Consider the following 27,744-nt stretch of genomic DNA (forward strand, 5'->3'; position numbering starts at 1 on the left):
ATGGTTGATAACCTGGGAGCTAGTGCCTCAAGTGAGGAAGGGGGCATCAAAGAACAAGACCGGTTGTTGCCAATCGCCAACGTTGGCCGAATCATGAAGCAAATTTTGCCACCAAACGCCAAAATCTCAAAGGAAGCTAAGGAAACAATGCAAGAATGTGTTTCAGAGTTCATTGGCTTCGTGACTAGTGAAGCATCTGAGAAGTGCCGGAAGGAGAGAAGGAAAACCGTGAATGGAGATGATATTTGCTGGGCTTTAGGAACGCTAGGCTTTGATGACTATGCAGGACCTCTGAAGAGGTACTTGGATAGGTATAGAGAGCTTGAAGGTGATAGATCAGGTAATCAAGATAAAGTTAGCAACAGTGCTGAAGAAATGGAAGAGCCATCTTCATATAGGAGCAATATCGTTCAACCAAGAAACCAAGCCGAACCCTCATATAGGAGGAATTAATAGCTCTACTTGAAGTCCTATTTATGGCTTCATCGAGACAAATTTGAAGAAACATCGACATTTTCAGATCTTATTGTTAGGTTTTAATATGAGAATCTTTGAGGAAACAGTTTTATGGTTTTCGTAAGCCGTCTTTTCTTACATAAACTCTGCTCGTTGTCTGAGCTCGTGAATGTGTTAGCTTCGATTTACAGTGATGAAAAAGCAGTTTCTTGAGTGAAATTTTGTAGAAGAAACTTGAGCAAATGAATTTGCACCTTTGAAGTTTTCTCATAAATAGAATACATTATTATCAATTAGCTTCTCGGTTTGACAGGAATATTGCTTTTACTGCCTTTCGGCTGCCTTGTAAAAAAGCTGGGAAGTCCAAAATTTCGATGCAGCTCAGACAAGAGTGAAACAGCTCGATTCAGGTCAGTAAGGGACTTTTTTCCCTCCATTTGATTCGAGATTTTATTTGTATTGACAACATAATTGAAATTTGTTGACCCTCCTCCAGATTAATGGAGTACATGCATGTTTATAACATGAATGAGATTTTCCCTTTACCAAGACTAAATATTTCGACAAAAGTTAGCAACTAGTACATGATTTCTCTCTGGTATTAGATCATACGTTTTGCTATTGATAAATGACGATTGGACCCCCTCTGGCTACCCAAGGATTCTTAAACTACTTGTTGACATCAGGTCCTTTAATTTATTTGGTACGTAACATCCTGATCTCTTCTCCCTTTTTTTACAGGATAAGGTCATGGTCTAGATTCATCTTTAAAAAAATTTTCAAACTCCAAATTAATATTCTGTTTATCTGATTGTGGATGTTGACCCAATGGTTAAAAATCAGCTTAGGCGCCTGTCATGATAAGAGATTAATGCTTCCTGGAGCCAGTCACAAATGCAAATTTGAATATGCACAGCAAATTTTTGTCATTGAGAAAGCTATTAGATCTTAGGCATATTTGCTTTTTGCCATTCTCATATTTTTGGGACTTGAGGGGGGTGGGGGTGGGTGGGTTTATAGGTTAGGGTTTCTTGGATTCTCAGTGGGATATGTTAGTTTTATCATTTTTTACAAGTATCGTACCGTTTGAGGTTTGTGTTCATTAGATTCCCGGCTAATTAAAGATAGTACTTCCAACAATAACAGACAATTTGGGAGGCAAAATCAAATGCCCAGTGAACAACGTCCAATCAACCTCAAATCCGTATTATTTGGTAATCTGGTCTTTTAAAATAGAATATTCTCCATGAAGGGAGGCACAGCAGAAGGTATCTAGCTAGAAATCCAAATTGAAGCATGAACAAGTTCTCTTCTTTATTGGGAGTAGGTGAAATGGAATAATTACGTTCCTTCTTTGGTCTATGCATGATATATACAAGTTATAGATAATGCAGGCTTTGGCAATCAGGGGTTTGTGTTCAATCCATGCATCTGTACACAAGAAATTCAGAAGATTAATGGGGATGTGATTTTATGTTTTAAAATCCAACTACCAATTTGGTCAACTTAAGTGGTCAAAAAGATTATGTTAGCGAATCAACACATACATGATGGAAGTGCGAAGTGTGCGCTAAAAAGTCCAGTGTCAAATCTTTAATATCCAAGACAGGGCAAGGTGAAATTTTAGATGTCGAAGACAGAAAATGAGTAGAGGGAGTAACTCTTGAATTACCTGCATTGACTTTTAGAAAATATCGGAACACTAAACAAGAGAACAAGTGCAGTTGGACCATATTCAGAGCCTCATTTGAAGCTACCATATTAGAATTAAGCGTCTATGATTATTCCAGTCTTCTTCTTCTTTCAGCCACTTGACGAATCATGACTTTATAGTCATCTGGGATCTGATCTCCTTTCTTTTTTCTTTGGGTCCAAAATCTAGGTGAAATTCCTGTTTTTCAGTAGGAGAATCATATATATATATATATATATATATATATATATTACCACGACTCGTACCACTGGTAGTTTGATACTCACAAAACACAAGCGCTTGAACTTGTAACCATGCACTTGTTTTATCCCTCCTCAAAAATTAATCATCCTACTTATAAACAAAACTTGTGGTGTTTTCATTTGTTATACAGGTTTTCTTGCAAGAAAGGGATCCAAGTTCAGGCTGTTTACCGCGTAGATGATGAATAGTAGAGCTATAGCCGCCGACCGCCTTGTGCGCTGTTCCAATATTCCAATCCTACTGTAAGAACATATCCATCTTAAGAACTCATCTTTATTTGACTTAGATGTTGCTGCCATATATGATAGAAAATCCTCAAAAATGCAGGGAAAATGCACCTTGTATTAGTTTCTAAGTTAACTATGCAACAAATACGTTTAATCTCAGGAAAAAAAAATGAAAAGATCGAGAAGGAAAAGATGATGAACCGTTTTTCATAAAATGAAGATCATAGGTGATGTGTGTCTTCATTCTGGTTTCCCGGTCAATATTTAGATGCATTGCCTCAGAAGAAAAACAATTTAGTGGCTTTCTGTCAGAGTACAAGCACGAATATGGCAGTGCAACGAAAATAGCTTATGTTGAATGCTTGAATCCTTTCTTTAGTCATTAACTAACATTTCTTGGTGTTGATTCTCATAGATGGTTTTAGCACCGGATCCAGGATAAAATACCTGCAAATAAAGAAGTTTGATGTAGCAACATTAACCAGCACTCGCGCTTAAAAAAAATTTTCTGGAAATAATTGTAATATAAGAACCATGATAAGTCAATCAGGAAGTTTGCTTGGCGTCATGCTGCCATGCCGTGCTTCACCCTGCAGACTGCACTTGGTTGTGCCCACAAAGCGTTTTCATCACATTGCAGAAGTCTATAGACATTTGAAAGAAATTTTACTTCCAATTGCAGACAAGGTATGGGAGTTCAACTTATCTGAAATCACGACCTTTACCTGATCACTTACATGATGCTTTATGCCATTTAAGTTTAAAGATATATTACATAAACATACCAGTAGTTCTGGCTTAAGCTAATGATCTTTTCACCAACTACTGTAGTACATGTTCTTTCTCATTCTAGCATGATTTTTTTTTTTTTTACGTTTCTGATTCCACTTGTTGAGGCAAATAGGAAGGTGAACGTGCAGGAATAGGATTAGCTAGCTTTACTAAGTGATGTAGTAATTTTTAGTTCAGTTTACTTTTGCTGCAACTTAATATGTCAGAAAATTACTGTTCATGGATTATCTTATATAGTAGTTTATGAGAGTATGAATATGGTGCTAGCTACAATATGCTTCTTTGATGAAATCACACAATTGAATTTACCAAAAAAAAAAAAAATTAAGAATTATCCAACCTCATTAGTTACGGACAAACAATAAACCTAGTGTAGACTAGGTCTTCAACATGGTGAACATGCAGCACTTGAGAGGTCCCAAAGCAGGCAAAATAAATTATATAGTACCTCTGTACGGAAGTACATCCATGAACAAGTATTTTAAGCCTGCTAGCTCTTCCAGAGCACGGATTGAGTGGATAAAGATGATTATAATCCGCACTTACTTTGCTAATACTGAAGCAATTAGTGGAGAAGAATGTGGAAGTCACATGCAATGACGTCGCGAGTGTTTTACGGGCAAAATGTTCATTCTCATTTCTTTATATGCATTAGCTTCGTCCGGTTCTTGATCCTCTACTATAAGCTTAATTCTAAGGCAACTTTTCCTGTATTGGCGAAGAGGATGAGCGGTAAAATTTCTACAATCTCGTCTTGATTTGTGCAACACCGAGCCACTTGCATAGACTCTATGTCTATGGTGTTCTCCATAATCTACGAGAAATAGGTTCACTAATCCAAGCAGACATAAGTATTATGTCCATGTAGAAACAAGCATTAACATATATAGCATTAAAAAAGAAAAAAAACAAACCTGATTTTATATATATAGCTCCAAGTTTCTATAGTGTATCAACCCTTGACTTGACTAAGCAAAGTACGTATCAGATTAAAAGATGTAAAACAAAGGACAATATATATATATATATCATAGAGTAGAAAATTGTCAACAGCCATCTAGCTCCTTTTCACACAGCAAAAGAAGTAAATTAAAATAAATAGATAAATAAATAAAGCTGATGCTTAATTATTAGCACATTATCCAGTACTTATATATCTTAGTCATCTAAGTCAAGTTCAAAATGTAATCATATATATAAGAAATGATCATGATGAAACGTCACTTCTCTTATAGAAATGCTTATTTGGTGTGTTTAAAATTGCAAGAAAAAAAAAACTGCAGAGATTTAATTTATGTTTCATTCTACCCAAGCTGATTTTCGTTTGTCGAGTTTCCATGCACGTCAAATTAATGAAAAGAAATTTTCTACGTTATACGAACTATGACCAAAATATATACGACATATATGTACCTAATTGAGTAAGTCTACCCTTTCGTGCGTGTACGCTCGCGAGGACTACGTGCATGGATCAATAAACAAAACCCTAAAACACAGTCAAATGAGTATATATCTCTTCTTTTTAAATAAACATAAAAAAAATTACTTTGGTAAATTATCTGAAAATTAAGTAAAACAGTACACATAACAGAATGGAATCAGTTGCACATGGTTAAAAAGCTTATGGAAAAGAAATGGTCAAAGCTTAATTCTTGGGGCAAAGTGTGAGATTTCCTATGCAAAAGAAAAACTTCAGAACCAGTAAAACGAAATAGGAAAAAAAAAAATTTAGGTTCAGTACAGACCACCTGTGTCTCCCCATTCCATAAGTCTTGCAAAGTGTGAGATTTGATATGCAAAAGAAAACTTCCGAAAAAAGTAAAAAGAAGTAGGAATAAACTTTTAGATTCAGTTTAGACCACCTGAGTCTCCTCATTTGCTGCCATGCACGTCCAATGCCCCAAGTCTCACTATGCATATATATAATAACAGTACTTTAATTAGTTGTGCGTGTACATTTCTTGTTTTCGTGTATCTTATTTGATGTTTCTATGCAGATACGACCGTTTACACACGCAATAGAGAAGTAATTAAGAATAAAGGAATACCTTCACTTGCCCATCTTTTGAGTTTTTTTACACTGTTCCTTATGGAAAAAAAAAAAAAGAAGAATGAAATTATTGCTGTAAGAAAACGCTTCTATACTGACTATTTCATGTTGAACATGATAAATTTTGGTATGATAAATGAATTTCCACTGTTTACTTGGATCATCATGTTTAATAATGGAAAAGTCTTGGTACTGAGATGGTTTATTTCGTCCTTAATTATGATCAAAAGTTTGTCATAATGATCTTCACAGTTCATGGGTCATGGATATTACACACATAAGAAGCACGAGGAACTGTTTGGTAGGGATGAATTTAATCTGAATAGCATCGATGACCAAAACATGCACTTTCTGAAAAAGCCAGCCCGGCTCTTATTTTCTTTTGAATTGACCCCAGAAAGCTTGGGCCTGCTCATGGAATCAGTCACAGCAAATCAAATTATTTAGAAAAACTATATAGGTACTTGTTTGGGCATGAAAAGTGGAAAAAATTAAATTACGACTGGGCTATTTGCTTGTTTGGATTTTAAGCTGCAAGGCTGAATTTGGTCATACGCCAGCTTGAATTCAACGCCTCAAAGATGAGAAATGTGCAGTGTAATGTTATTAACTAATTAGTTTTTCCGCAAAAGTGTGGGGTCATGAATATGGTCTCTTAATTAAAAAAAAAAAATTTATCAACTTCTATGTGGGTTTGTCTACGGGGTTCTTGACTATATATATATAAATCCAAAACACTAGGGAACAAATTTAAGAACTATATATATATAAGATCGTAGCAATTATGCTGTTAGGTGTCTAGTAATTAGGATTCTACTGTTACATGAAATTTCAGAAAATTTATGAGAGTCACATTATGTAGTAATTCATTACGTAAAAGAATAACCATTCCTTGATATTGATGAACTACGTATGCAGCTTCCTTTTGAATTATTACTTTCTTGAGAAAAAGATGCTGATATAATAATTATAATTATAATAATAATCCCTCTTATTATATAAGAAGGATTTTGAAGCAACGATGCTCTTCGATACTGCAGCTTATTGTTCTACAAAGGCATCCAACTGGATTTCAGAAGACTCTGTCCTGATTATTTGCCGAAAGTAATTTGAAAAATTTACCCTTTTCTTAATTTGCTTGTCTTGGCTTAAAATTGTGTAAGCCTTCCCTAATCTCCATGGCTCTTATCTTGTTGCCGATCATCTCGATCGTTAGGCTAAGCCATCTTTAGAGCTAGAAAAGGCCAGGGCCTCTCACGACTAACGAAAGAAAGTTGATCGAGGTTTGCCTTGGCCCTATCAATTAACCGACGAAATTCAGTCGTTTCTGCATGTATAAGGTTGTGGTTTTCTTTATGACTAATTTGCCTTTCCTTTGTTGCAGAAAATACAAAGTTACAAAGCCTAAACTATATACGCTACTCATCTACCTCAGAAAGATCACTCTGGATGCCGTGCATTACTTGGAGACAAAAAAACGTACTTTCTGCATATGCGTAAAATGCAAAACCTCATCTGTTGCTTATTTGATTGAAGTTGTATAGCAGTAAATCAAGTAACTATATATTTATCTCTTTTTTTTTTTGGATTTTTTTAAGGTGAATTGCTGAAAAAACGGCTTTAGTTGATCAAGCAGAGGATGCTGCAAGCAACTAGCTAGCAAGTCATAAAAAATATGGTTCTATGTTGCAACTACTTGAAAAGCAATTTCACCTTCGACCCCAATTAGCATCATAACACGGTTTTACCAGTCTTATTGATCCTTGGATTTCTTTTGTCTCTTGATGCCCTCTGCAGGCCGCATGAGGTCAACAGAGCAAGAAGGAATTTAGTGCTTGACTGTCTCAAACTCTTTGACCATTTTTTAACCTTAGGGAGTGTTTGTTTTTTCCCCCTTTTCGAATAAGGAGATTGTAATACTTTGATTCTCTGATGTTTTTTGTTCGCTGGTAATAGCAGCATAATGGTACGTACATGAGATCATATATTTCCTTGCATTGTACTTCGAGTTCGCCATTTTCCAATTTCTTGAAGTAGTATACATCGATCTTTCCGAAATTCTTCCTCTTTTTAAAAGAAAGTGGTAGAACTGTTTGCCTTTGTCTTGATGTCACAACTTCCGAACGTACCTTAACTTCCCAATCTTTATTTTTTTAACGACTCAATAATATATATGTTCACAATGGATATAATCATTAACCGTAAAATTATGCCTAAGAACAATTGAACCTAAAAAAGATAAAAGGTTTGTCTAACAAAGTCACTTGTTAAGATGTGATAAAGTTAATTAGAAAAGTGTATCAATATAAAAGAGGGTAATAATTATCACAGTAAGTTGAATGCTATGTTGACCCGGGGGGGGGGGGGGGGGGGGGGTCATTAGACATCCATTGAAATTTTTCATAAAAAATAAAATTGAAGCATTATTGGATAGAGCAAAAAATGACAAGTATAATTTAGATATATTAATAATTACTCATTGAACACCTGTTTAAAAAAATTTTAAAATATGTGAATAAGGACACACATTCAAAACAGTGTTTCAACTTTTGACCACTAGAGTCAACTCAGTAGTTAGAGGAATGAGGGATCTTCAAGTGCTTTTCGCTGTTAAGTTTATAATTTGAATCTTGTGCCTGATAGCTAGGAATATTGAAAAAAGGTGGGAGGATTAAAAGGAAAAGTAAAGGGCTTCTGCAAAACGTTGTAAATCTTATATATATTCCATCACTGTAAACCTGCTCGTATACATTCAAATGTTTGTTTCATTGAGAAGTTTTTAATTCACTACGTACTAATACACATTGACTTAGAACTATTAGTGGAACAATACAAAGGGATATGCATGGCAAAAATACTCAAAACGCCAATCCTAAGATACGTGATTAAGGAATTTGCATTACGCGAATAGAACATCCTTGATGTCGGCAATGCAAATATGGTGGTTACCTATTCTGTAGGTCTTACCGAATGATAATCTTAAAATAGTTAGACTTAATATATATTTGGTAGTTTCCATATACAGTTGCATTCCTATTTTCATAGTTTTGTAGTTTACTTAAAGCGTTCATTATCATACACGAGAGGAAAATTCAGAAGTCGAGAGGGTCTTCTTTTCTGAGTCCTCCTCCTTTCGCATATACTTTTGGTATTTTCAATAACCTAATTTCGCAAGTCTGTGTAGATTCAATACTCACAACATAGATAGCATGTCATCGTTCATTATTAGTTTTGATATGGTTATTGTTCGTATTGTTGATTGAGACTTGCTAGATAATTTCTTATCGAATTTTTGTTGTTGATGCTTATTGTGTAATTTTGTAGTGATTTGCGCTTAAATTTGAAGATCGTCTTGTTCATAAACTATTAGTATCTTTTATGTTTTTGAATATTAAAAAAAAAAAAAAAACCTTCAATAGTCGTATGTGACAAGAAATTTTGACGCTTTGCACAAGATTTTGCAAGGGTTTTTTCTTTTTTTTTTTTGGCTGGTTTGCCCTATTAGGAGTGGACGTGGGATATGAGAAAAGAAGTGCTTTTTTGCCATGAACTTTTGATGGCTTGAACTTGTTTCACATAATGTATAACTTTTGAACAATTGCAGGTTCTTCGATACAAGGTTTAAGATAGCCATAGTATCATCATGGCGAAGGAAAAGATTGTTGAATTTGAGGAGGGGTGGAACTTGATACAGGAAGGAATTACCAAGGTTAAGAACTTCCTTAAAACTGAAAACCCCGAGAAGCAGTTCATCGGTGCAGAGGACTACATCAAGCTTTATACGTAATATATATGCTTCCTTTTTTTCAACCCTCTCGGATGAAATTTTTTCTTGATTTTCGGTAAATTAAATTTGTCAATTAAAGATCACATTTACTGAATATTCTTACATGTTCATTATTTATTCTATATATATATATATATATATCCAGAGCAATTGTGGACATGTGTACTCAAAATCCTCCGAATTGCTATGCCAATCTGCTCTACGCCAAGTATGGAGAGTCTTTTGAAGAGTACATCACATCCACGGTAACAATTTTCTAAGGCAATTTGACGTTGACAAAACATTATGGAAACCATGATCAGTACCGTAAATCCAATGCCTTGTTTTGTATTGAATATTAACCGTCGGTTGTTTTTGATTCAGGTATTGCCTTCACTTCGAGAGAAGGATGGGGAATTCTTGTTAAGAGGGTTGGTCGAAAGCTGGTCTAACCATAAAATCATGATCAAATGGATGAGTCGGTTATTCCGATATATTGATCGGTATTACATTATCCGGAAGTCACTTCCATCACTGAGTGAAGTTGGATTAATTTGCTTTAGAGATCTGGTAATTTATCATCATATATATGCTGCATGATGGCAAATTTTGTGCAGTTACTTGTGTATATTTTCCTGTAGCTAGAAGTAAAAGGGTCTCTATGACTATCTACATATTGTCGCTCGCAGGTGCATGCAGAATTTTATAAAAAAGTTAGAGACGCTGTTATGTCTCTGGTATGTTTTTCTCACTATCTCATATTGTGAGTGAGGCCAAATTCCTTTTGTTGTGGTTTAATTCCGGCTAACAAATTATACCTCTCATTTACCTACCTGCAGATTGACAAGGAGCGAGAGGGAGAGCAGATTGATCGAGCACTAGTGAAAGATGTCGTAAATGTTTTTGTCGAGCTCGGTAATGGGAAAATAGATTTATACGAGAACGACTTTGAAGCTGAAATGCTCAACAACACTGCACTATATTATCATCAGAAGGCGTCTACCTGGATTTCTGAAGCCTCTAGCACAGATTATTTGCTCAGAGTAAGCATAATTTTGTTAGCAGAGATTTTTTTTTTTTTTTTTTGGTTGTTTGATTGACATCGGTCTATCATTTCTAGGCTGAGGAAAGTTTAAAGCAAGAAAAGGACAGGGTCTACCATTATCTCCATTTAAGCAGCGAAAAGAAGTTGCTTGAGGTTTGTTTTTGCTATTCTTCTGAAAACAATTATTATGCTCATTCTTTTTTCTTCTTTTTTTTTTTTTGACGGAGTGGGTGTCCGGGTCAATCCTTACGGGGCCCGACTAATCCGACTCCGGCCCGGAAGGAGAGGTCCCTTCCCTCCGAACACGGTAACCGCTGGGACTCGATCCCTGGTAGGGGAGTTGGACAACGACTTTCAAGGGGCTGTCGTGACCAAACGAGCTGCGAGGCAATTATTATGCTCATTCATCTTTGGGCTTTTGTAATGGATGTTGATAATAGCTACAGGGCGGTAGAAATATATAGCTATTTTTAGTCACTTGTTGGATGTCTCATTTTTTCATCGTGACATATCTCTGGCCCATCCTACATGCAGAGGGTGCAACATGAGCTGTTGACTGCGTATGCCACCCAACCACCTGATCAGAAACATCACTCTGGATCCAAGGCATTATTGTTTAGGGACGACAAGGTAATAATTATTCACATTTACATATATGTTATTGTTATTATTTATTCCTCCTCCCCACTTTGATAGTCATGTTTTCCTTTTTCGTCTGTCCCAAATTATAGTCCACTTTCAAATTGAAGAATGTAGTTACATTTTAATTTTCCTAAAATACCCTTATTCAATGTAAGTTGTTGTTACTATATACCTACCCAATTTAATGAAAGTTTATTCTTTTTTTTACCATCAATTCAAGCTACAATAAAGTTGTACTCTAATTAATGTGAGGGTATTTTAGGAAAATAACTACCTAAATTGATTGTTCCAACAAAGTTAACTACTTTTTCTTAAACTGTGTGAAAAAATAATCAGGACTATCAAAGTGGGACGGAGGGAGTATCATATTTGGAGGGTTCCCTGTTAGTATTTCTTTAATTGGAATTGATTTACTGAATTAATTTGTGTACCTTAAATGAACTATATGTCAGGGGCAAGATTTGTCAAAGACGTACTTGCTTTTCTCCAATATACCTCCAGACCTGGAAGCTGCTGCCAATAAGGTCTTGCAGGTTCGTAGTCCTCTTCGACATGCTATACTTTAATAATAATTAAGTCAATAGAATAGAAGAAGGACCAATACCTTAACGGAAGCATCATTCTTTTGAGAGTAGTATATTAATAGGCAGACAATCTCATGTGCTAATTAATTCTGTGCTTTGGTTTCTTTAATACAGCATGCTGTGGATGGCGGTCCAGCTTTGGATGATGAAGCTGATCATCAAGATGCTGCAAACAATTAGTAAAAGATTTATTTTGTAATGCGTAGGAATTCAGGATGGATGTTAGTCTGTGCGATATTTTTCAAGAATTCAAGAAGGATTTTGGTTTTATGTAGTTAACTTATTTTAGTTCTTCTAAAACAAAAGATTGGCAACTTACATTATGCCTACTTTCTTTTTCTTTTTTTTGTCATCGTCACTTTTTATCTATATTACATTACTCTAACCTAATCTAAGGGAGGAGGCCCAACTGGAAAAACGAGAAACTGATAGAGACTGAACCACCATCGTATTAATTTTTTGAGAAAACCACGTGTTGTGGCAATTAATAGGAGGTCATATTTGAACTCTTGATCTCTCGCTCTACCAAAATTTAAAGTCTTGGTGGTGACCAACAAGCCAAAGGGTGTTGGTTTCAACTTACATTACGCTAAGGTGTCCGCAGTCTGCATTGTTTTTCAAAATATAAGGATTGAATGTAAGATTTGTCTAAAGGGTTCTTAAAAACACCCGTACATTGAGATACAAAATGTTGGCATCATTTAGGAAAGTTAGGGCAAGATACCAAGCGTTATTAACAAACGGCTTGAAATCCTCCTTAGATGCATTATTTAGATGTGTTGAGAAAAAATGGAATTAATTAACTTGCAATTGAGAGTGTAACTTATAGGAACTTAACTTCACTTAACTTAACTTTTTTTTTATTGGTAATAATTTTTTTTAAAAAAATTGGTCCATCAAATTAGGTCTGGATAAGGTTTAACCGTTTCTTAATACTAGTATTTTGAGTTGGATTTAAATTCAGCTTATGGAAAAGCATGTTGAGCTCACATAAAAGTTGGTTTGAGTTAAGGTTAAAGAGTAAAAAAAACAATGCTTAAAAAAAAGAGCAAAAAAAATAAAGCCAAGTAGAGATAGGACATCAGCATTTTAAACGGTTTGAGCATTAAAATGAAACGCTTACCCGGTGCTTGGTCCTGATGTGACATCGCTTAGGCTATGACATCCTGGTGACCCCACCACCCCTCTCTTCCAGCCTCCGAAGGAAAAAGAAAAAAAAGGATAATTTTAGAACCCTCCCTGAGGCTTCTAATAATTATAGAGACCTCTTCTCAAGTTTATTAAATTACACTTACCTTCCGTGCTTTTACTGTTTATATAACAATATAGGTCCAAAAGGTTGTATTTTTTATCAAAAATCCTAAATTACCCTTTTTGTACAAAAATAAAACAAAAATTATTTTGCTAATTGTTTTCTTTCATATTTCAACTAAACCTACTATACTAACAAACTAACCTGATAATTAGTCTAATTCCAAATTCTAAACCCAAGCAATTCCATCATCATCATACACATAAAATTGCTTCTTCCAAAACATATGTTCAACTCTGGAGATGCGTTCCATCCTTCAGTCAAACTCAAAATCAACTGCCATTGTGTTTGCATAATTCTCAACATGGGATGCCATGATTTGGTTTCATATAAATGGCTCAACTCTCACTACATGAGCCACATTATGGCTTTGAAAAAAATCCTTAAGGGGAGATTTAAGCATGGATGGGATTAATCAAGTTTAAAAGAAGGGAAGGCACCATTATGACTATAGAAATTTTCAAGAAATTCATTTTGCCAAAAATCAAAATTCTATTTACAACTAATTATACCCCAAATTTCAAATCTAATGCCCACACCTTTTTAAAACAAAATAATTTAACTTACCATCAAATCTCCAAATTTGTTAACATCTTAAATACAGAGAATAAACTCTATCTCTATAGTAAAACCACGACTAACAATTGTCAAGTATAAAAAGAAATATAAATGTATTTATTAACATCTTAAAAAAAATTTTGGATGGATGATAGGCAAATTAGCAAATTTACCAATTTCAATCCCTTTTACTCTTTTAGCTAATGGTTGCATTATTATTGTGTGCCTCTTCATCTCCTTTTAGTTTGACCATGAAATTGGATTTTACTTCAACTATTAAATCTAATCTCTCAACTAAACTTATGATTTGACAATTCTAAAGAGAAGAAAATGAGGAATAAGAATATATAGTAGAGTTTGAAGGATTATTTGTGATGTGATTAGCTACAGTTATAGGCAATGGTTGATGGTAATTTGATAGCGAGTTATAGGAGAAAGTGGTTGATAGATGAGAACAAAATGACAGTAAATGAGAGAGTATCGTTGTTAGGTATAAGTTGTAAACATGATAACCGAAAATGTTAGATTTTTTTTAAAAATTTTATTTCATTATACTATGAATTATTTATTAAGTTAAGGTCATTATAGTCATTTTCTTATGACAAGGGCGGTCAATGTAATTTGTAAAACCTGAGGGGAACCTAGTGAAATTGTCATAAACCTTAGGGGAGGTTTGTGAAATTATTCCAAAAAAAACACGAACTACATAGGAGGAATCTATAAATAGACAAAAATCCAGGGGACGATTTGAAAAAAAAAATCAGACGACGCATAATAAACAAAACTGAGAAAGTAGAGATAGAGAGGAGTTTCGCATCTCACCCACCTCTCTCTCTCTCTCTACACGCCTCTGCTCATCAATCCTTCCTTCATATCTAGGGTTTCATCTTTCCAGTCATTCGTTCGAGAAATCAGGTAAGTCTCTATGGGCCATATCGGTAAATATCGCCAACATATGTGATGCTATATTTGGCAGTATAAAGATAATGGTATTTTTTTTTGTTAATATTCCCGATTAATCGATGCGTTTATTTCGTCGAATGATTACTTGAACTGCGATAGATGTTGGGAAGGTCTTTTAGGCTCATGTTTGTGTCAAATTTTTAATTTTATAGTTATTTACTTGTAAATTTGATGTTGAATTCGTGGACAATCCTATCGCGAGCTGGAGATCAGGATTTATTCGATGTTTGACGTGGTTATGTAGTGTAATAAACTCATCGTGGTTCGGTATCGGATTATGCTAGGGCTTATTGGTTATGTTCATAAATCAGGTAGATAAACACATCGAAAAATGTTAGGAATGTCAATAATGCTGTATGTATTTACGTAAGCATATGTATATTTGTTCACGAATCAGGCCGAGTAGTCGACGTTTTTCTTTTGTTGATTGATTATGAGCCGCCACCACAGATATTTCAAATGCTCTTTTTGTTCTTGTGGTTATTTTCATTTTTTAAAGTCAAATATTTGGTTTTATGCTCTTAAAATTGTAGTTGAACTTCAAATAGTGATATTGCGGTCTGGAGATCATTGTTTATCTGATTTTTGACATGATATCTGTCAAATCTCGGTGCTTTTGTAGAATATGGTGATTATCATTGTTGAGGTTTTGCTAGGGCTCAGTTGCAATGAGTTATAGGTATGAAAATGGTTCTTTCCCTATTCTTTTTCTTTGTAATGTTTCTATCAGGTTTTACTTAAATGGAGAATGATTTAAGAGTTTACTATGTTCCTTGAATGTTTTATATTTCTTCACTGTGCAAGTTTTCTTATTGTTTTCTTTTACCTTTGCTGAGGAAGAGAGGGGGTTGGGCTGGAGCAGTATATTTGGTTAATACTGGATACTGCCTTTGCAGGTCTTGTTTGGATTACAAGAATATTGTGTTGAGTTGGATCTGAGGCTTAGTATTTGGTGCTGGTAACATCATGACGATGAACCAGCGGAACACAATTGATTTGGATCAGGGATGGGATTTTATGCAGACAGGGATCACAAAGCTTAAGAACATTCTTGAAGGGAAACCCGAGCCACAGTTCAGTTCAGAAGATTACATGATGCTTTACACGTAATGTGCTTTTTCTCCTGTTGCTTGATTTGGTAAACTAATTCTTAGGCGATCACATTGTGCTTATGTGATAATTGGTCTTATTTTCAGAACTATTTATAACATGTGTACCCAAAAACCGCCGCATGACTACTCTCAGCAGTTATATGACAAGTATCGAGAGTCTTTTGAAGATTATGTCACATCCATGGTAAGGGTCTAACGACATCTTATATCTGCGGACAGCATTGTCAATAGTTGCTTGTGCCTACACTAGAATTATCGCTTTCCCAATGCATCTTGCTACTTGTGCAACTTCCAATCCTAGGTATTCCGATTAGTTATTCAAACTTGACTTTCCATCTGCATGTTCCCAATTGGAGTAGTGATGGGCACCGTCAATTCGGGGTGGGTAAGCGGGGATTTAGTGTTTTCTTTGCTAACTAGTTTCTGGAGTATGTATGTAAATACACTTCTCTACTTTCTAATTTCTTCCAAAAAAGTATTCATTATGCAAGCGTCTCCTAACAGAAATCATCTCAAGGAACTTTTTCTTTCATAATTGTTGTTTTGTTTTTTTAAATATACAGGTATTGCCTTCTCTAAGAGAGAAGCATGATGAATTTATGTTACGAGAGCTCGTAAAAAGATGGTCAAATCATAAAATCATGGTTAGATGGCTGTCTCGGTTCTTTCATTATCTTGATCGGTATTTCATCGCTCGGAGGTCACTTCCAGCACTAAATGAAGTGGGACTGACTTGCTTTCGAGATCGGGTAAATTATGGACTAATGCTATTTTTTGTAAAGAATATTTTTTCTGCCTCACCTATTATTTTGTGTTATGGTGTTTGTTGGTTGTGATCTGAAAAAGGACTGTCTAGAGGATTACATGTTGTTGCTTTTCTCTTTTTACGATTATGGAAGTAAACTAACTTCTGAATGCAGTTGAGTTATTTTAGAATAATGTTGATATGTATCATCTTGTTTCAGGTATATCATGAGTTAAATGGAAAAGTTCGAGATGCTGTTATATCTCTGGTTTGTCCTTGTCACTATTTAAATCAGCAACATTCTTTAAATTTGGTTCTAGTTGACAAATCATTGTCCTTGCCTATTTATCAGATTGATCAGGAGCGTGAGGGAGAGCAAATTGATCGAGCTTTGTTGAAGAATGTTCTAGATATTTTTGTTGAAATTGGGATGGGGCAGATGGATTATTATGAGAATGATTTTGAAGCAGCAATGCTCAAGGATACCGCTGCTTATTATTCCCGGAAGGCATCTAACTGGATTTTGGAAGACTCGTGTCCAGATTATATGCTGAAAGTAATTACCTGTTACATACCATGTTGTGGTTTTAAATGTCACCCCATTCTTCATGGCTCTGGAATCTAATTTGTTACTGTTACTGATCTAATCATCAGAGTGAGGAGTGTTTAAAGCGAGAGAAGGACAGAGTCGCCCATTATCTCCATTCAAGTAGTGAAATGAAGTTGCTTGAGGTTTGATTTTGTTTTTCGAGTTTTATGCTGCTATCATATTTCAACTCTAATATTGGATAGTATGGTAGTAGTATTCTGAGCTATCTAGCTTCAACTTTGAATTCTTCCATGGTTTTTATTATTTCGTGAAATATACTGTATTTAATTGTAACTAATCTTTCTTTTTGGCAGAAAGTACAACATGAGTTGTTGTCTGTGTATGCTTCTCAACTGCTTGAAAAAGAGCACTCTGGATGTCATGCATTACTTAGAGATGACAAGGTACTTTTTAACATAAGTAAATCATGGATATCTTATTTGATTAAAACTGCTGCCGTAATTCATGTGTTCTTTTCTTTTTCGTTTTTTGAATTCAATTAGGTGGAAGATTTGTCAAGGATGTATAGACTTTTCTCCAAAATACCTAAAGGCCTAGAACCTGTTGCTAATATATTCAAGCAGGTTTGTAGCCATTTTGCATCCATAAATTTTTATTCCAATACCTTAACAGAGCATTATTTTTCGACTTTTTTGGCTCCATATCCGTGCATTAAATATTTGTGGTATCATGGATGCAGCATGTTACTGCTGAAGGTACAGCTTTGGTTAAGCAAGCAGAAGATGCTGCAAGCAACAAGAAGGTAGGCTTGAATGTTTTGCATGGATCTTACTCTTCTAGGATTTCTCCCTTGAGGTTTGTAGTACTTGACTAGGTTGAATACAGATAAATTGTGTTCAGCCTTTAATACAAGTTGAAGCAACACATCAGCACTTCAAATTTAATGGTGATTACTTTCTTATATGCAGAATTTAATGTAGCATGAATTCAAAATTTATTTTTAGTTGAAATCAAAACAGTAGGCTTTCAGAAAGCTACGGAATCCCGTATGCTTTAGACTTTCAAGGTTCCAACTTTTTCATTGCTCTTAGAAAATGAGAGATTATTGTATCCTAGAATTCCCTGAGAAGTACTTTTTTTTTTGGGGGGGGGGGGTTAACTGGGAGGGCTCGAACCCGAGGCCTCTCACTTATACTCCCTGAGATGTACTGTTGAATGCATTGTTAGTGGATGTGTTGGTCACTCGCCATGGTTTCTTACATTAACGTTCTGTTGCAGGTGGATAAGAAAGATGTGGTTGGTATGCAGGAACAGGTACATATTGACGTGTCTTTTCATTCGGAACGTAAATTTGGTTTCATTTGATAGAAAGACTTATGTTTGTGGCCTTCAGGTTTTTGTAAGGAAGGTGATTGAACTGCATGACAAGTACCTCGCTTATGTGAATGACTGTTTTATGAATCATTCTCTTTTTCATAAGGTTTGTACCAATGAAAATCATTGAATTTTGTCCCGTTGTCATGATTCAATTGCTATAATATGAAATTTTCCCCTCTAATGTTGAACTCTAGGCACTCAAGGAAGCATTTGAAGTTTTCTGCAATAAGGGTGTTTCTGGAAGTTCAAGTGCTGAACTTCTTGCAACATTCTGTGACAATATTCTGAAAAAAGGTGGCAGTGAGAAGTTGAGTGATGAAGCAATAGAAGAGACATTAGAAAAGGTAAATAACACGTCTTACTATATTGAATTCTATTCTATTACAAGTTGCAGGATGTTGCAACTAATTCCATCACTTCACAGGTAGTAAAGCTACTTGCGTATATCAGTGACAAGGACTTATTTGCAGAATTTTACCGGTTAGTGATCTGGTCTCTGAGATGGATGGTGATTATTGAGTTTTTAGAAATTGCACCAGTTTCCTTTTATGACTTTTTGGTGTAACAATTCACTGACAGGAAAAAGCTTGCTCGGCGGCTATTATTTGATAAAAGTGCCAATGATGAACATGAAAGAAGTATCCTGACCAAGTTGAAGCAACAATGTGGTGGTCAGTTCACTTCAAAGATGGAGGGGATGGTAAGCTGGCTGTCCATATATTTCTTTTCGAATCAAACGTTAGTGCTCTATGAAAATCCTTGATAATTTTTTTTTTACTCTTTTTTCTCTCTTTTTTCAGGTTACGGATTTGACATTAGCTAGGGAAAACCAAGCCAACTTTGAGGAGTATCTCAGTAATAACCCACAAGCAAATCCCGGAATTGACTTGACAGTCACTGTCCTTACTACTGGGTTCTGGCCAAGTTACAAGTCTTTTGATCTTAGCCTCCCAGCTGAGATGGTATGTTTCCATATGTTGTATATTTTTGGCTTCTTTTCAATGTTACTATTTAGCATCAACCTTTTCTGGTTTACTTCAAATCTATCTCAGGTTAAGTGCGTTGAAGTGTTTCGAGAGTTCTATCAAACAAAGACAAAGCACAGAAAACTCACATGGATATATTCATTGGGGACATGTAACATCAATGGAAAGTTTGAGCCTAAAACTATGGAGTTGATTGTAACTACCTATCAGGTACCTTCGCAACAAGCATATTTTAGGGTAGCTCATGGTTTTTGTAGTTCCTATATCACAGAAAGTGAATGTTCCTCTTCCTGATTTGCAGGCTTCTGCTCTGCTGTTATTCAATGCATCAGATAAATTAAGCTATCAAGAAATTATGGCTCAATTGAACCTTTCTGATGATGATGTTGTGAGACTGTTGCATTCCCTTTCATGTGCCAAGTATAAGATTCTTAACAAGGAGCCCAATACGAAAACAATCTCTCATACAGATGTTTTTGAGTTCAACTCAAAGTTCACTGACAAAATGAGGAGGATCAAGGTACTCTTGTTACCTTGTACAGGAATATCCTGTTGACTACTACATACCTTGTGGTCATACTAGTTCTATGTTGGTAAAGTATCTTTTGTGGATATTCAGATTCCTCTCCCTCCCGTGGATGAGAAGAAAAAAGTAATTGAAGATGTTGATAAGGATAGGCGATATGCTATTGATGCATCAATCGTCCGCATCATGAAGAGTAGGAAAGTTTTGGGCTACCAGCAGTTGGTGATGGAGTGTGTTGAACAGTTGGGCCGCATGTTCAAGGTATTGTTATTCTCCTGCTTAATATGTTGCCTCGGAGCTAACCAAATGGTATTCTTAACTTACAATTTTGCACTGCACAGCCTGACGTCAAGGCAATCAAGAAGAGGATTGAAGATTTGATTACTCGGGACTATCTGGAGAGGGACAAGGATAACCCGAATTTGTTCAAGTACTTGGCATGAATTGTCCAGGCGATCAACCCTATGTGCTACTCGCTATCCCTGATCGATGCGAGAGGGTGTGCATTCTATCGTGCGTCCATTGGCCTGAAAAATTGACCACAAACTTCTGTAAATGTTTCCAAATATTTAATTACCTCTTTTTTGATGCTTGCTTACAATCAGGAGCTTGAGATTTTCTGTGTACATTAAGCCTTCAAAAATCAGACGTAGACAATCGCTACATTTACATGTCCTTGTTGGAAAAAAGTGTAATATCTGTAGTTTTAGCAGTGAGACTACCCTTGCTGGGGCAGTTGTACTTTTCCAATCTTTATTGGTGCAGGAGTTGGACTTTTTCAGTTTTATTTGCGGCTTCCATGTGTCAACAGTCTTCGCCGGCTTCCATCTTCTGTAGTTATTTTTTTTTCATCTTCTGTAGTTAATGTAAAGGTTCATCGGAAGCCTGCACTTGCGAGAAACTGTAAGACCTCCAGTAACAACTGAATTTTCATTTCAAGTTGGTCCTTCCTGTTAAGCCGCATGCCATGTTTATGCTGCTCGGTCCTTCACCGTCCCTTCTATGAAGGAACAAAATGAAGAGTAAAGAAAGGAAACAGAAAAAATCAATAGGTTGATTGTATCTTATTATCTCAGCAATGATATGGCGCGCACAAGTTGGTACCGTGCGACTTGTCTCCTATGTCGTTGGTGTCCGTCCACGATTCATTCCACATTTCTTTAGTCTTAATTATCCAGGTAAACGTGATAATGTTTGTATTCAAAACATTGAATGCAAACCTTCTACCTTCCACTGCTCATTTCCCAGAGCCTGTCCACCATATTTGCAGTCCTGAAAGGAAGTTTTTCAAACTTTGCTGCATATTGTACATGGAAAATGTCAAATTTTAATTCCCTAAATTAATAGCAAATGGTCTTTTGGCACGCAGCTTTGACGTCCGTCTCCTGTAAGTGAGAATTGAATCATTTGGGGTGGAATGCACTATTATGCTTCCCGCAGACGGCTCTCGCGTGCCTCTCCTGTAAACTGGAAATTGGGAGAGATTGTGTCCCCCGTCAAGATTTTCCTCACTTCCTTTCCTGTCGCAGACTCAAATGTGTGGACGGTGTCATCTTCTTGGCTCCTAAGGTGAGCGTCCAGCAAGCCAAGTGGGTGAATGTTCCAATACTTCACCTTTTCCTGGAAAGTTAGTTCGCCTGGGCCTGATGACAAACAGCAGTGGTCAACTGCCAAACCCATATTCCTTGTAATGCCACAAAGTACAAACAGCAGTCGAGAACATGTTCAGTGAAGCAGCTGCATCCATCCTACTGTGGTTGGCTTACTGCAATCAAATAAAGAAAGAGGATATAGCCAAGTATTCCCCTGCCTTTATCAAGCAATACCCAAAAAAAAAAAAAAGGTAATATAGGATTAAATCCCTTTCACAGCATTAGCCTTTCGAGAGCTCCCAGAGTTTCAATCCTCTTCTTTCCGAGTATCAGCTGAGAACGCCCTCTCTTTCTTTCTTTGTCTATATATATCTACACATGAATTTTAGTTTATTTATATGGTTTAATTGCTTGAGTTATTTTTTGTTCGGAAATATATCTATGCTGATGAAGCAAATGAAAAGTCTGGTGATTGGGATTACTCGTCCGATGTTTACTGTTTCTTAATCATGAACGTTTTGCATATAAATTGAAGTTTGTGTGCTAAAAATGGAGTCTTTGAATGTCCAATTGCGTAGGTCATGAATCCGCTCTCGTCTTTGGTCCATCCTGTCCGAAAGGTAGCTTTGAAAATGCGCAATTAACATCTTTAATAATGGGTTTCCCCGAGTTTTTTAAAGTTCATGATAGTCAAAAGGATCCTTGCTGTTCTATACTTAGTGGGATAAGTCACGCAGCACTCAGCTATGGCATGTCTATAGAAAGGCTTGTAGAAGTTGTAAATTATATGTAATGAAGCACCACAAAATGCATTTACGTTCCAAATGATTATAGTTATTGAAGCAAAAATGACGGCCGTCAGCCACAATTTCAAGTTGGGAAGCAAACCTTGCAATTGCACTCGCATAAAGCTTTCATCTTTTGCAGACCAAAATGTAGTTGCCATTATTTTATTGAGATGGTGTTTGGGATTTGCAAGTTATTCAAGTCTTCTAAGCTTGATTCTTGGGTCCCATTAGCTGAGATCATTCCTGAATCCCATAAACCTGAATGTTGAGTTTGAAAGAAGTGTGATTAGGTGAAGTTTTCATAATAATGGTTCAAACATGTTAGAAACATTACAAAGCTTGCGTGAGCATTCACCAATCAGTTATAGTCTTAGTGGGTTGTCAATTCATGGAGTCGAGGACCAGTATTTTCTGTATAGTTGTTTAAATACATGGTTTCCAGCCATTGCGGGGGTCCATGGCTAGTTGTCAAGAAACTGTAAAATTATCTCATGCCAAAATTAACTAGTCGAAGTAAAAATCTTCTTGATGGATGGAAAGTGGAAACTAAGAATCAAGAAAAACAAAGAGACAGCCGCCCTGTCCCAGGCTTCCAACCCCACCTAGAGGTAAAGAATGATGTAACGATGTGACTGAGTGCATTAGTAGTAGTTTTGATGGTGAGGAAATGGGCGATGAACAGAAGAGTTCTAAAGGACTTTGAGGTTGCATTCTTGGTTTCCTCATCCTTGGTTTAATGTATTATGCATATGCTTTTCACTTCTAATAATGATCTATTGAGGCAGATAAATTGCTCAGCTGGCTTTTGCACTTGAGGAATAATCTCAGATTTTTCATTACCGTAAGAAAACCAATTTCTTCTTTCCCAGCAAACATACGAGCACTTCTGAGCTCCAAGTTTTGCTTTCGAACGGGGAATCCTAAAGCACTGTTGGCGTTTTGATGTAGTGGTGGATGATTTAACCTGAGCTAGTCATACTGGAGAACACACCTTCTTTTCTACATCACGTCCTCTTTGCTAAAGTATCATGGAATTCTCATTAAGTTCTCCACTAAGAGATTGCATCAGCAATGTCTTCCTCATTTGCAGACCATATGCTTTGTTTAATCATAAAACACACTCAATTTCCATAATGACACTGCAAGATCTTTAGCCTTTCTTTGCTAATACTCTGGTATCAAACTGCTTTTCAGCCCACATGGACGACTGCTATTGATTGCATTGTTCTCTTTGTTTACCTGCTGACTAATTCTGAATTCTGTTGGTTTGCTGTACTAGTTTCTTAATTCAATTTGATTGGCAAAAGTTAATAACAAGTTGCCTCGTTACTGCTTTGACATAGCAATAATGTGTGCCTCAGAGACACAAAGGCGTAGTCTGTGGGCTCTCCTTAGTCCTTTCTCCCCCCCGCACTCAAGAAAAAGGTATCTTCCCTTGAACAATGGAAAGCCGATGATTTTGTCCGTGCTTGATGCGAATCTACTAAAAACTAGGGGTGGTGGAGCTCTGTGGTTCCTCTTCATGATTACATCATGTTAGAATAATCTGCTAGAGAGAACAGTAAAAGTGACTCTTTTAAGTTTGAGCAACACAATTGAAAGTAGGGATGGCAATAGGGTGAGGTTAGGAGCAGGGACAGTTCTCTCACCTCATATTTAAACCCTTGCTTCCAGTACCCTGCCTCCTCCCCATAGCTTCATGTGTGCCCTGCGATTGGCTAATTATAGTTTTATTTTTTATTTTGACATTATTTATCTACGTGTGTAACATCAATAACAATTTTGTAAATCATTCTTTTAGATTTTTGGCAAAATATTCAATGTGAGCTTTCTAATCATTTTGATCTTTTGAATTCATTTCTTCACATTTAGTTGCAAATCTAAACTTATAACTATCATATTTATTTTTATTTTTTTGGTGAATAACTTGCAATATGTGAAAAGATTCAAGTAAACTAGAAATAGTTAAATCATCATTTCATCATGCAAATTATGATATTTTTAGTTATAAAATTATTATGTATATGCCTATATTATTGATGTGTAATAACAATACACGCGCGCGCGCACACACATATATATATATATATGTGTATGTATAAAACTATATATAAATATTTTTTTTAAAAAAAAATTTATTATACCCCGCTCCATCCCTGCCCCATTTGAAACGGGGAAAAAAAATTTCCCCCCACCCGACCCATTACTTCCCCGCGAGACAGGCACCCCCTAATTGAAAGTGAAGGCACTGCAGTAAGAAAAGTTTCTCTGCACAAGTGGCCAATGGCATATTTATTACTACTAATCAATAGGGTCATACTCATACATATAAGTTGCAAATGTACAGGGCTATCCACTCAACAGTTTTTAGTAGTACAGCACATACAACTTGTACTTTGGGTCATTCCATTCACAAGTCCTAACGAAACCAATTTTATGACATAATGCTATGTATATGGTCCTTTGCACGATGTAGTAGTATTCAAACTATGCAAGGTGTTTTTGGAATTAGTTAGTGGTATTGATTTTAGCAAATTCCAGTGCTTTCTTCCCCTGCAGCTTGTTGGTTACATAGTTCTTGCTGTACTCTCCATGGTTGTATCTTCTGTACTTGCAGGGCTCGTTCTCATCCACCAGTTCTGGCATTGGTCCAACTTCTAGATCATAACTAGGTGCATAAAATGTGACAATTGAGAGTCTGTCTTTTTCTTTGTGAGTGACTGCTCTGTGTTCTACACTCTTGTATCTGCCATTTGTTAGAACCTGTTTAATTACAAAAGAATGGCACATTAGATTTGTAAATCAATAAGTAAAACTAAAAGAAAAGGACATGATATGATCACAATCTTTTACCTCTATGGTGTCACCAATATTGATCACTAATGCATTGGGAATTGGCTGGACAGGTACCCAGGTATTGTCTTTGAATATCTGAAGGCCAACTGAACTGCCCTTTCCTTGTTGCAACACTGTAAGGGCACTTCCATCTGAATGAGGACTCAAACCCAAAACAAGATCAGGTCTAGGGCATGCTGGATAATAGTTCATTCTCACTGCTTGTACAGCTGCTCCGAACATGTCTTCGAAGACATTCTCATCCAGAGATAGACCGATGGCTATGTACTTTAGCAAATTCTTGCATAGTTTCCTTATCTCTCTGGAATATGCTTCCAGAGTCTCACTGAAAACAGAACAAGATAAATCTTATCACCCCTTCTGAGATAAGATTAAATTCAGGGCTTAAAGCTTTTTGTTCATGAAGTAATGCAGTTACCTAAAGGTGGCTGGCTTTGTAGGCCACAGGTTTGGATTTCTTATAAAATGGGGCTCCAGTCCAAGAGCAAACATGTTGCACCAGTCTAGCTTCTGGTCCTCCGAGAAAACGAAAGCCTGCCCATATCCTTGAACAGTTCCAGGTAGCATTGGATACTTCTGTTTCTCCTCCAAAGGCAGCATGAAGAATTCCATGGCCACCTTTTCTAAGCTTTCGACTAAGGATAAGTTAACTTCATGGTTTATCACCTATACAAGTCAAAATGGTTATTAGCCCCTGTTATAAATAAAATGAACAAAAACAAGGTAGAGATTCATAATACATAGATACCTGGAAAAATCCCCAGTCTTCACAGGATGCTGAGAGCTGTAGCAACTCAGCTCGGAATTCATCTTTACTGCCTTTTTGGAGATTTGATAAATCAATGACAGGAATATTCTTGCAAGGAGTAGGATTGGTCATGAAAAGTCTCGGCCTTTCTATCCTGTCTCGGACAAATCTCTGAGGAATGCGTGATGGTATGGTCTTCCTCAGTTCTTGGACATCATCAATGTGGCCAACACTAATGGGAGAAACTGGTACAGGAGCCATGGTACTATTGTTTGGAGGGGACTAACTTATCTTTGCTAGGTACCTTGTAGTATTGAACTTTGCAATGCCAATTATTTATAGGGAGAACAAGCAAGAAAATTCATGGATCTTTAATGCGCATAGAATTGTATGGTGGGGCCAAGCGAACGCACTTTATGAAATTTAGTCTTCCATGTAAATTCCTATTTGGGCTAGTTAGGATCACATAACCATCCTATCGCCAAGTTGCAACATTTGGCCCTGTTGAAAGATTTAAAACCAGACTGAAGTAAAAAAAAAAAAAGCAACATTTCACAGCCGCAACTTGCTGCAGGATTACAAAGAAAGGTGCATAACATAACTTTTTCGGGGCAAGTTTAGGTAGAAATGCAGAGAAGTAATTGTGCAAATTCAATTCTTTAGGGACAAACTAACTATATACTCGAAATCTCTTCCAAATGAAAATGGCAGTGGTATAGTTTTTTTTGGGGGGGGGGGGGGGGGGCTCTGCAGACCATATATAGTGAGTCTGTCATCATCCCTCTGCTCTCCTTCCTTCCTCACCTTCTGTAAGATAAAGCCTCAGGCTTTTTAGCTTTAGATGAATCACAAAAGAACAAGCCATATTAATTAGCACATTGAGCTCAGACTGGTAAGAGAAAAGGGTTTACGTTTTCTATTTCCATTTCTGTCTTTGTCCGGAAAATGGGGCTATTTTCTGGACTTTTGGGAAGCAATTGCATAAGCTTAATGTTAATGTGTAAAAATTGTTATCACTGCATACATGGGTGCATGTATACCACCGATAGTTCCTTGCTTGCTTGCTTTAATGGTTCAAGACGGTACATGCAGGCAGTTGGCACCATAGGGTGAAAAGGACGCTTATTGACAGGTAAAGCTGTTACCAGCTGAAGCCAAAATGCTTCACCATGTAAAGACGAAGAACCGAAAGTGAGGTAAAGAGGACAAAGGTGAGAAAAGCAAAACAGAGGAACAGGGTTGAATTATATTAGTTTGTACGTTAAACCCTCTAAGCTGCTGGCTCACTTGGAAACAAACAAATCCACGCAGAGAAAACTGCTGTCATTTCAAACTATCCCACACTTTCTCATTCCCCCTTATCCGGCTTGAAGTTTCTCTTGAACCCAAAAAAAGGAAAAAGAGGGGGGGGGGGGGGGGGGGTACTCCTATTGCCTTCTCAAACGACGGCCAACTTTGTTTCATCCTGGATGACATGCATGGCTTTAGAAAATTTAGCTGATGATCATGTAGATAGACCCATCTAACTCGTTCTTGGCAAAGCAAAAAAAAAAGAGAACAAAAAACACACAGACTCGACAAATTAGTCCAGCGGATAAATCAAGAAAGAGGATCAAATAGAAAGAAAAAAAAATACATGTTTGACATTTTAGTTGCCGCAAAACACAAACCTAGCAAAACAGGTAAAGACCTTGGATACATACATGGCCCATTCTTCTTTTTTTCTTTTTTTGTCATTTCCTAAAGAGATGGCCTAACCTTAATAATTGGAGGAAACAATGAATCAGCCACCAAAAATGAAAAAGTCTTCCCCCCGGTGACACCTGTCTCCATGAGAATACCTTACAAAACCATGGCCATGGCCACGGCCACGGGAAGTCTAAGATGGAGACATCAGCAGGCGCAAAGCACACTTTTCTGATTCATATTCCACAATTGTCAAACTTGTTATGGTCGTAACCCGGTAAAGGAAAAGGAAGGCAGCAGGGTAGGGCTAGCTAGCTTTTGAGGGCCACACCCTGCAGCAGGGAGGAGCCACAAGCATAGGTTGCAGCACTAGCACCCTTTGGAAAATGGTTCCCACCAGCCAAAGTTTTCTCAAATATGTCGGTC

The 27,744-nt window shown here is 36.6% G+C and overlaps 4 protein-coding genes and 2 long non-coding RNA genes across 8 annotated transcripts; 5 read left to right on the forward strand and 1 right to left on the reverse strand.

Annotated features, from left to right (window-relative positions):
- LOC113737884 (nuclear transcription factor Y subunit B-1-like) lies at positions 1-1,408 on the forward strand. Its single transcript, XM_027265026.2, has 3 exons — positions 1-340; positions 770-866; positions 1,300-1,408. The coding sequence occupies exons 1-3, from the start codon at positions 1-3 to the stop codon at positions 1,406-1,408; spliced, it is 546 nt and encodes a 181-aa protein (XP_027120827.2).
- A 571-nt stretch (positions 1,409-1,979) lies between these two features.
- Positions 1,980-3,684, forward strand: LOC140038598 (uncharacterized). Of its 2 annotated transcripts, XR_011842176.1 has the most exons (3): positions 1,980-2,338; positions 2,544-2,655; positions 3,056-3,684. It is a non-coding gene; the product is annotated as an uncharacterized lncRNA (long non-coding RNA). The 2 variants fall into 2 exon arrangements; XR_011842175.1 differs by having other exon boundaries at positions 2,544-3,684.
- A 5,441-nt stretch (positions 3,685-9,125) lies between these two features.
- LOC113737885 (cullin-1-like) lies at positions 9,126-11,699 on the forward strand. Its single transcript, XM_027265027.2, has 9 exons — positions 9,126-9,265; positions 9,415-9,514; positions 9,633-9,818; positions 9,938-9,985; positions 10,088-10,291; positions 10,369-10,446; positions 10,828-10,923; positions 11,388-11,468; positions 11,634-11,699. The coding sequence occupies exons 1-9, from the start codon at positions 9,126-9,128 to the stop codon at positions 11,697-11,699; spliced, it is 999 nt and encodes a 332-aa protein (XP_027120828.2).
- Positions 11,700-14,146: 2,447 nt separating this feature from the next.
- LOC113738121 (cullin-1) lies at positions 14,147-20,435 on the forward strand. Of its 2 annotated transcripts, XM_027265306.2 has the most exons (21): positions 14,147-14,304; positions 14,975-15,031; positions 15,249-15,458; positions 15,549-15,648; positions 16,028-16,213; positions 16,430-16,477; positions 16,562-16,765; positions 16,864-16,941; positions 17,113-17,202; positions 17,302-17,382; positions 17,499-17,561; positions 18,038-18,073; positions 18,153-18,239; positions 18,331-18,480; positions 18,561-18,616; positions 18,716-18,836; positions 18,937-19,098; positions 19,189-19,332; positions 19,424-19,642; positions 19,742-19,909; positions 19,990-20,435. In XM_027265306.2, exons 3-21 carry the CDS (start codon positions 15,319-15,321, stop codon positions 20,089-20,091), a joined length of 2,235 nt encoding a protein of 744 aa, XP_027121107.1. In that variant the 5' UTR covers positions 14,147-14,304; positions 14,975-15,031; positions 15,249-15,318; the 3' UTR covers positions 20,092-20,435. The 2 variants fall into 2 exon arrangements, with proteins under 2 accessions (XP_027121107.1, XP_027121108.1); XM_027265307.2 differs by lacking the exon at positions 14,975-15,031 and having other exon boundaries at positions 14,150-14,304.
- A 400-nt stretch (positions 20,436-20,835) lies between these two features.
- On the forward strand, positions 20,836-25,385 carry LOC140038813 (uncharacterized). Its single transcript, XR_011842370.1, has 2 exons — positions 20,836-21,491; positions 24,935-25,385. It is a non-coding gene; the product is annotated as an uncharacterized lncRNA (long non-coding RNA).
- Positions 24,306-25,893, reverse strand: LOC113736747 (protein LATERAL BRANCHING OXIDOREDUCTASE 1-like). The gene is made up of 4 exons (XM_027263831.2): positions 25,633-25,893; positions 25,303-25,550; positions 24,882-25,209; positions 24,306-24,791 (listed from the first exon to the last, which is right to left on the reverse strand). The coding sequence occupies exons 1-4, from the start codon at positions 25,891-25,893 to the stop codon at positions 24,537-24,539; spliced, it is 1,092 nt and encodes a 363-aa protein (XP_027119632.1). The 3' UTR covers positions 24,306-24,536.
- Positions 25,894-27,744: the final 1,851 nt, after the last annotated feature.

Source organism: Coffea arabica, chromosome 3e (assembly GCF_036785885.1).
Source record: "Coffea arabica cultivar ET-39 chromosome 3e, Coffea Arabica ET-39 HiFi, whole genome shotgun sequence".
NCBI lineage: Eukaryota > Viridiplantae > Streptophyta > Magnoliopsida > Gentianales > Rubiaceae > Coffea > Coffea arabica.

Coding starts and splice junctions, on each gene's coding strand:
- LOC113736747 (XM_027263831.2), bottom strand. CDS start 25,893: ATGGCTCCTGTACCAGTTTCTCCCATTAGTGTTGGCCACATTGATGAT. Junction 25,210..25,302: donor ACAAAGCCAGCCACCTTTAG/GTAACTGCATTA, acceptor TTCTGTTTTCAG/TGAGACTCTGGAAGCATATT. Junction 24,792..24,881: donor ATATTGGTGACACCATAGAG/GTAAAAGATTGT, acceptor GTAATTAAACAG/GTTCTAACAAATGGCAGATA.
- LOC113737885 (XM_027265027.2), top strand. CDS start 9,126: ATGGCGAAGGAAAAGATTGTTGAATTTGAGGAGGGGTGGAACTTGATA. Junction 9,515..9,632: donor AAGAGTACATCACATCCACG/GTAACAATTTTC, acceptor TTTTTGATTCAG/GTATTGCCTTCACTTCGAGA. Junction 9,819..9,937: donor TAATTTGCTTTAGAGATCTG/GTAATTTATCAT, acceptor TGTCGCTCGCAG/GTGCATGCAGAATTTTATAA.
- LOC113738121 (XM_027265306.2), top strand. CDS start 15,319: ATGACGATGAACCAGCGGAACACAATTGATTTGGATCAGGGATGGGAT. Junction 17,203..17,301: donor CATTACTTAGAGATGACAAG/GTACTTTTTAAC, acceptor GAATTCAATTAG/GTGGAAGATTTGTCAAGGAT. Junction 18,240..18,330: donor ATCATTCTCTTTTTCATAAG/GTTTGTACCAAT, acceptor GTTGAACTCTAG/GCACTCAAGGAAGCATTTGA.
- LOC113737884 (XM_027265026.2), top strand. CDS start 1: ATGGTTGATAACCTGGGAGCTAGTGCCTCAAGTGAGGAAGGGGGCATC. Junction 341..769: donor GCTTGAAGGTGATAGATCAG/GTAATCAAGATA, acceptor TCGGTTTGACAG/GAATATTGCTTTTACTGCCT. Junction 867..1,299: donor AGTGAAACAGCTCGATTCAG/GTCAGTAAGGGA, acceptor GTTAAAAATCAG/CTTAGGCGCCTGTCATGATA.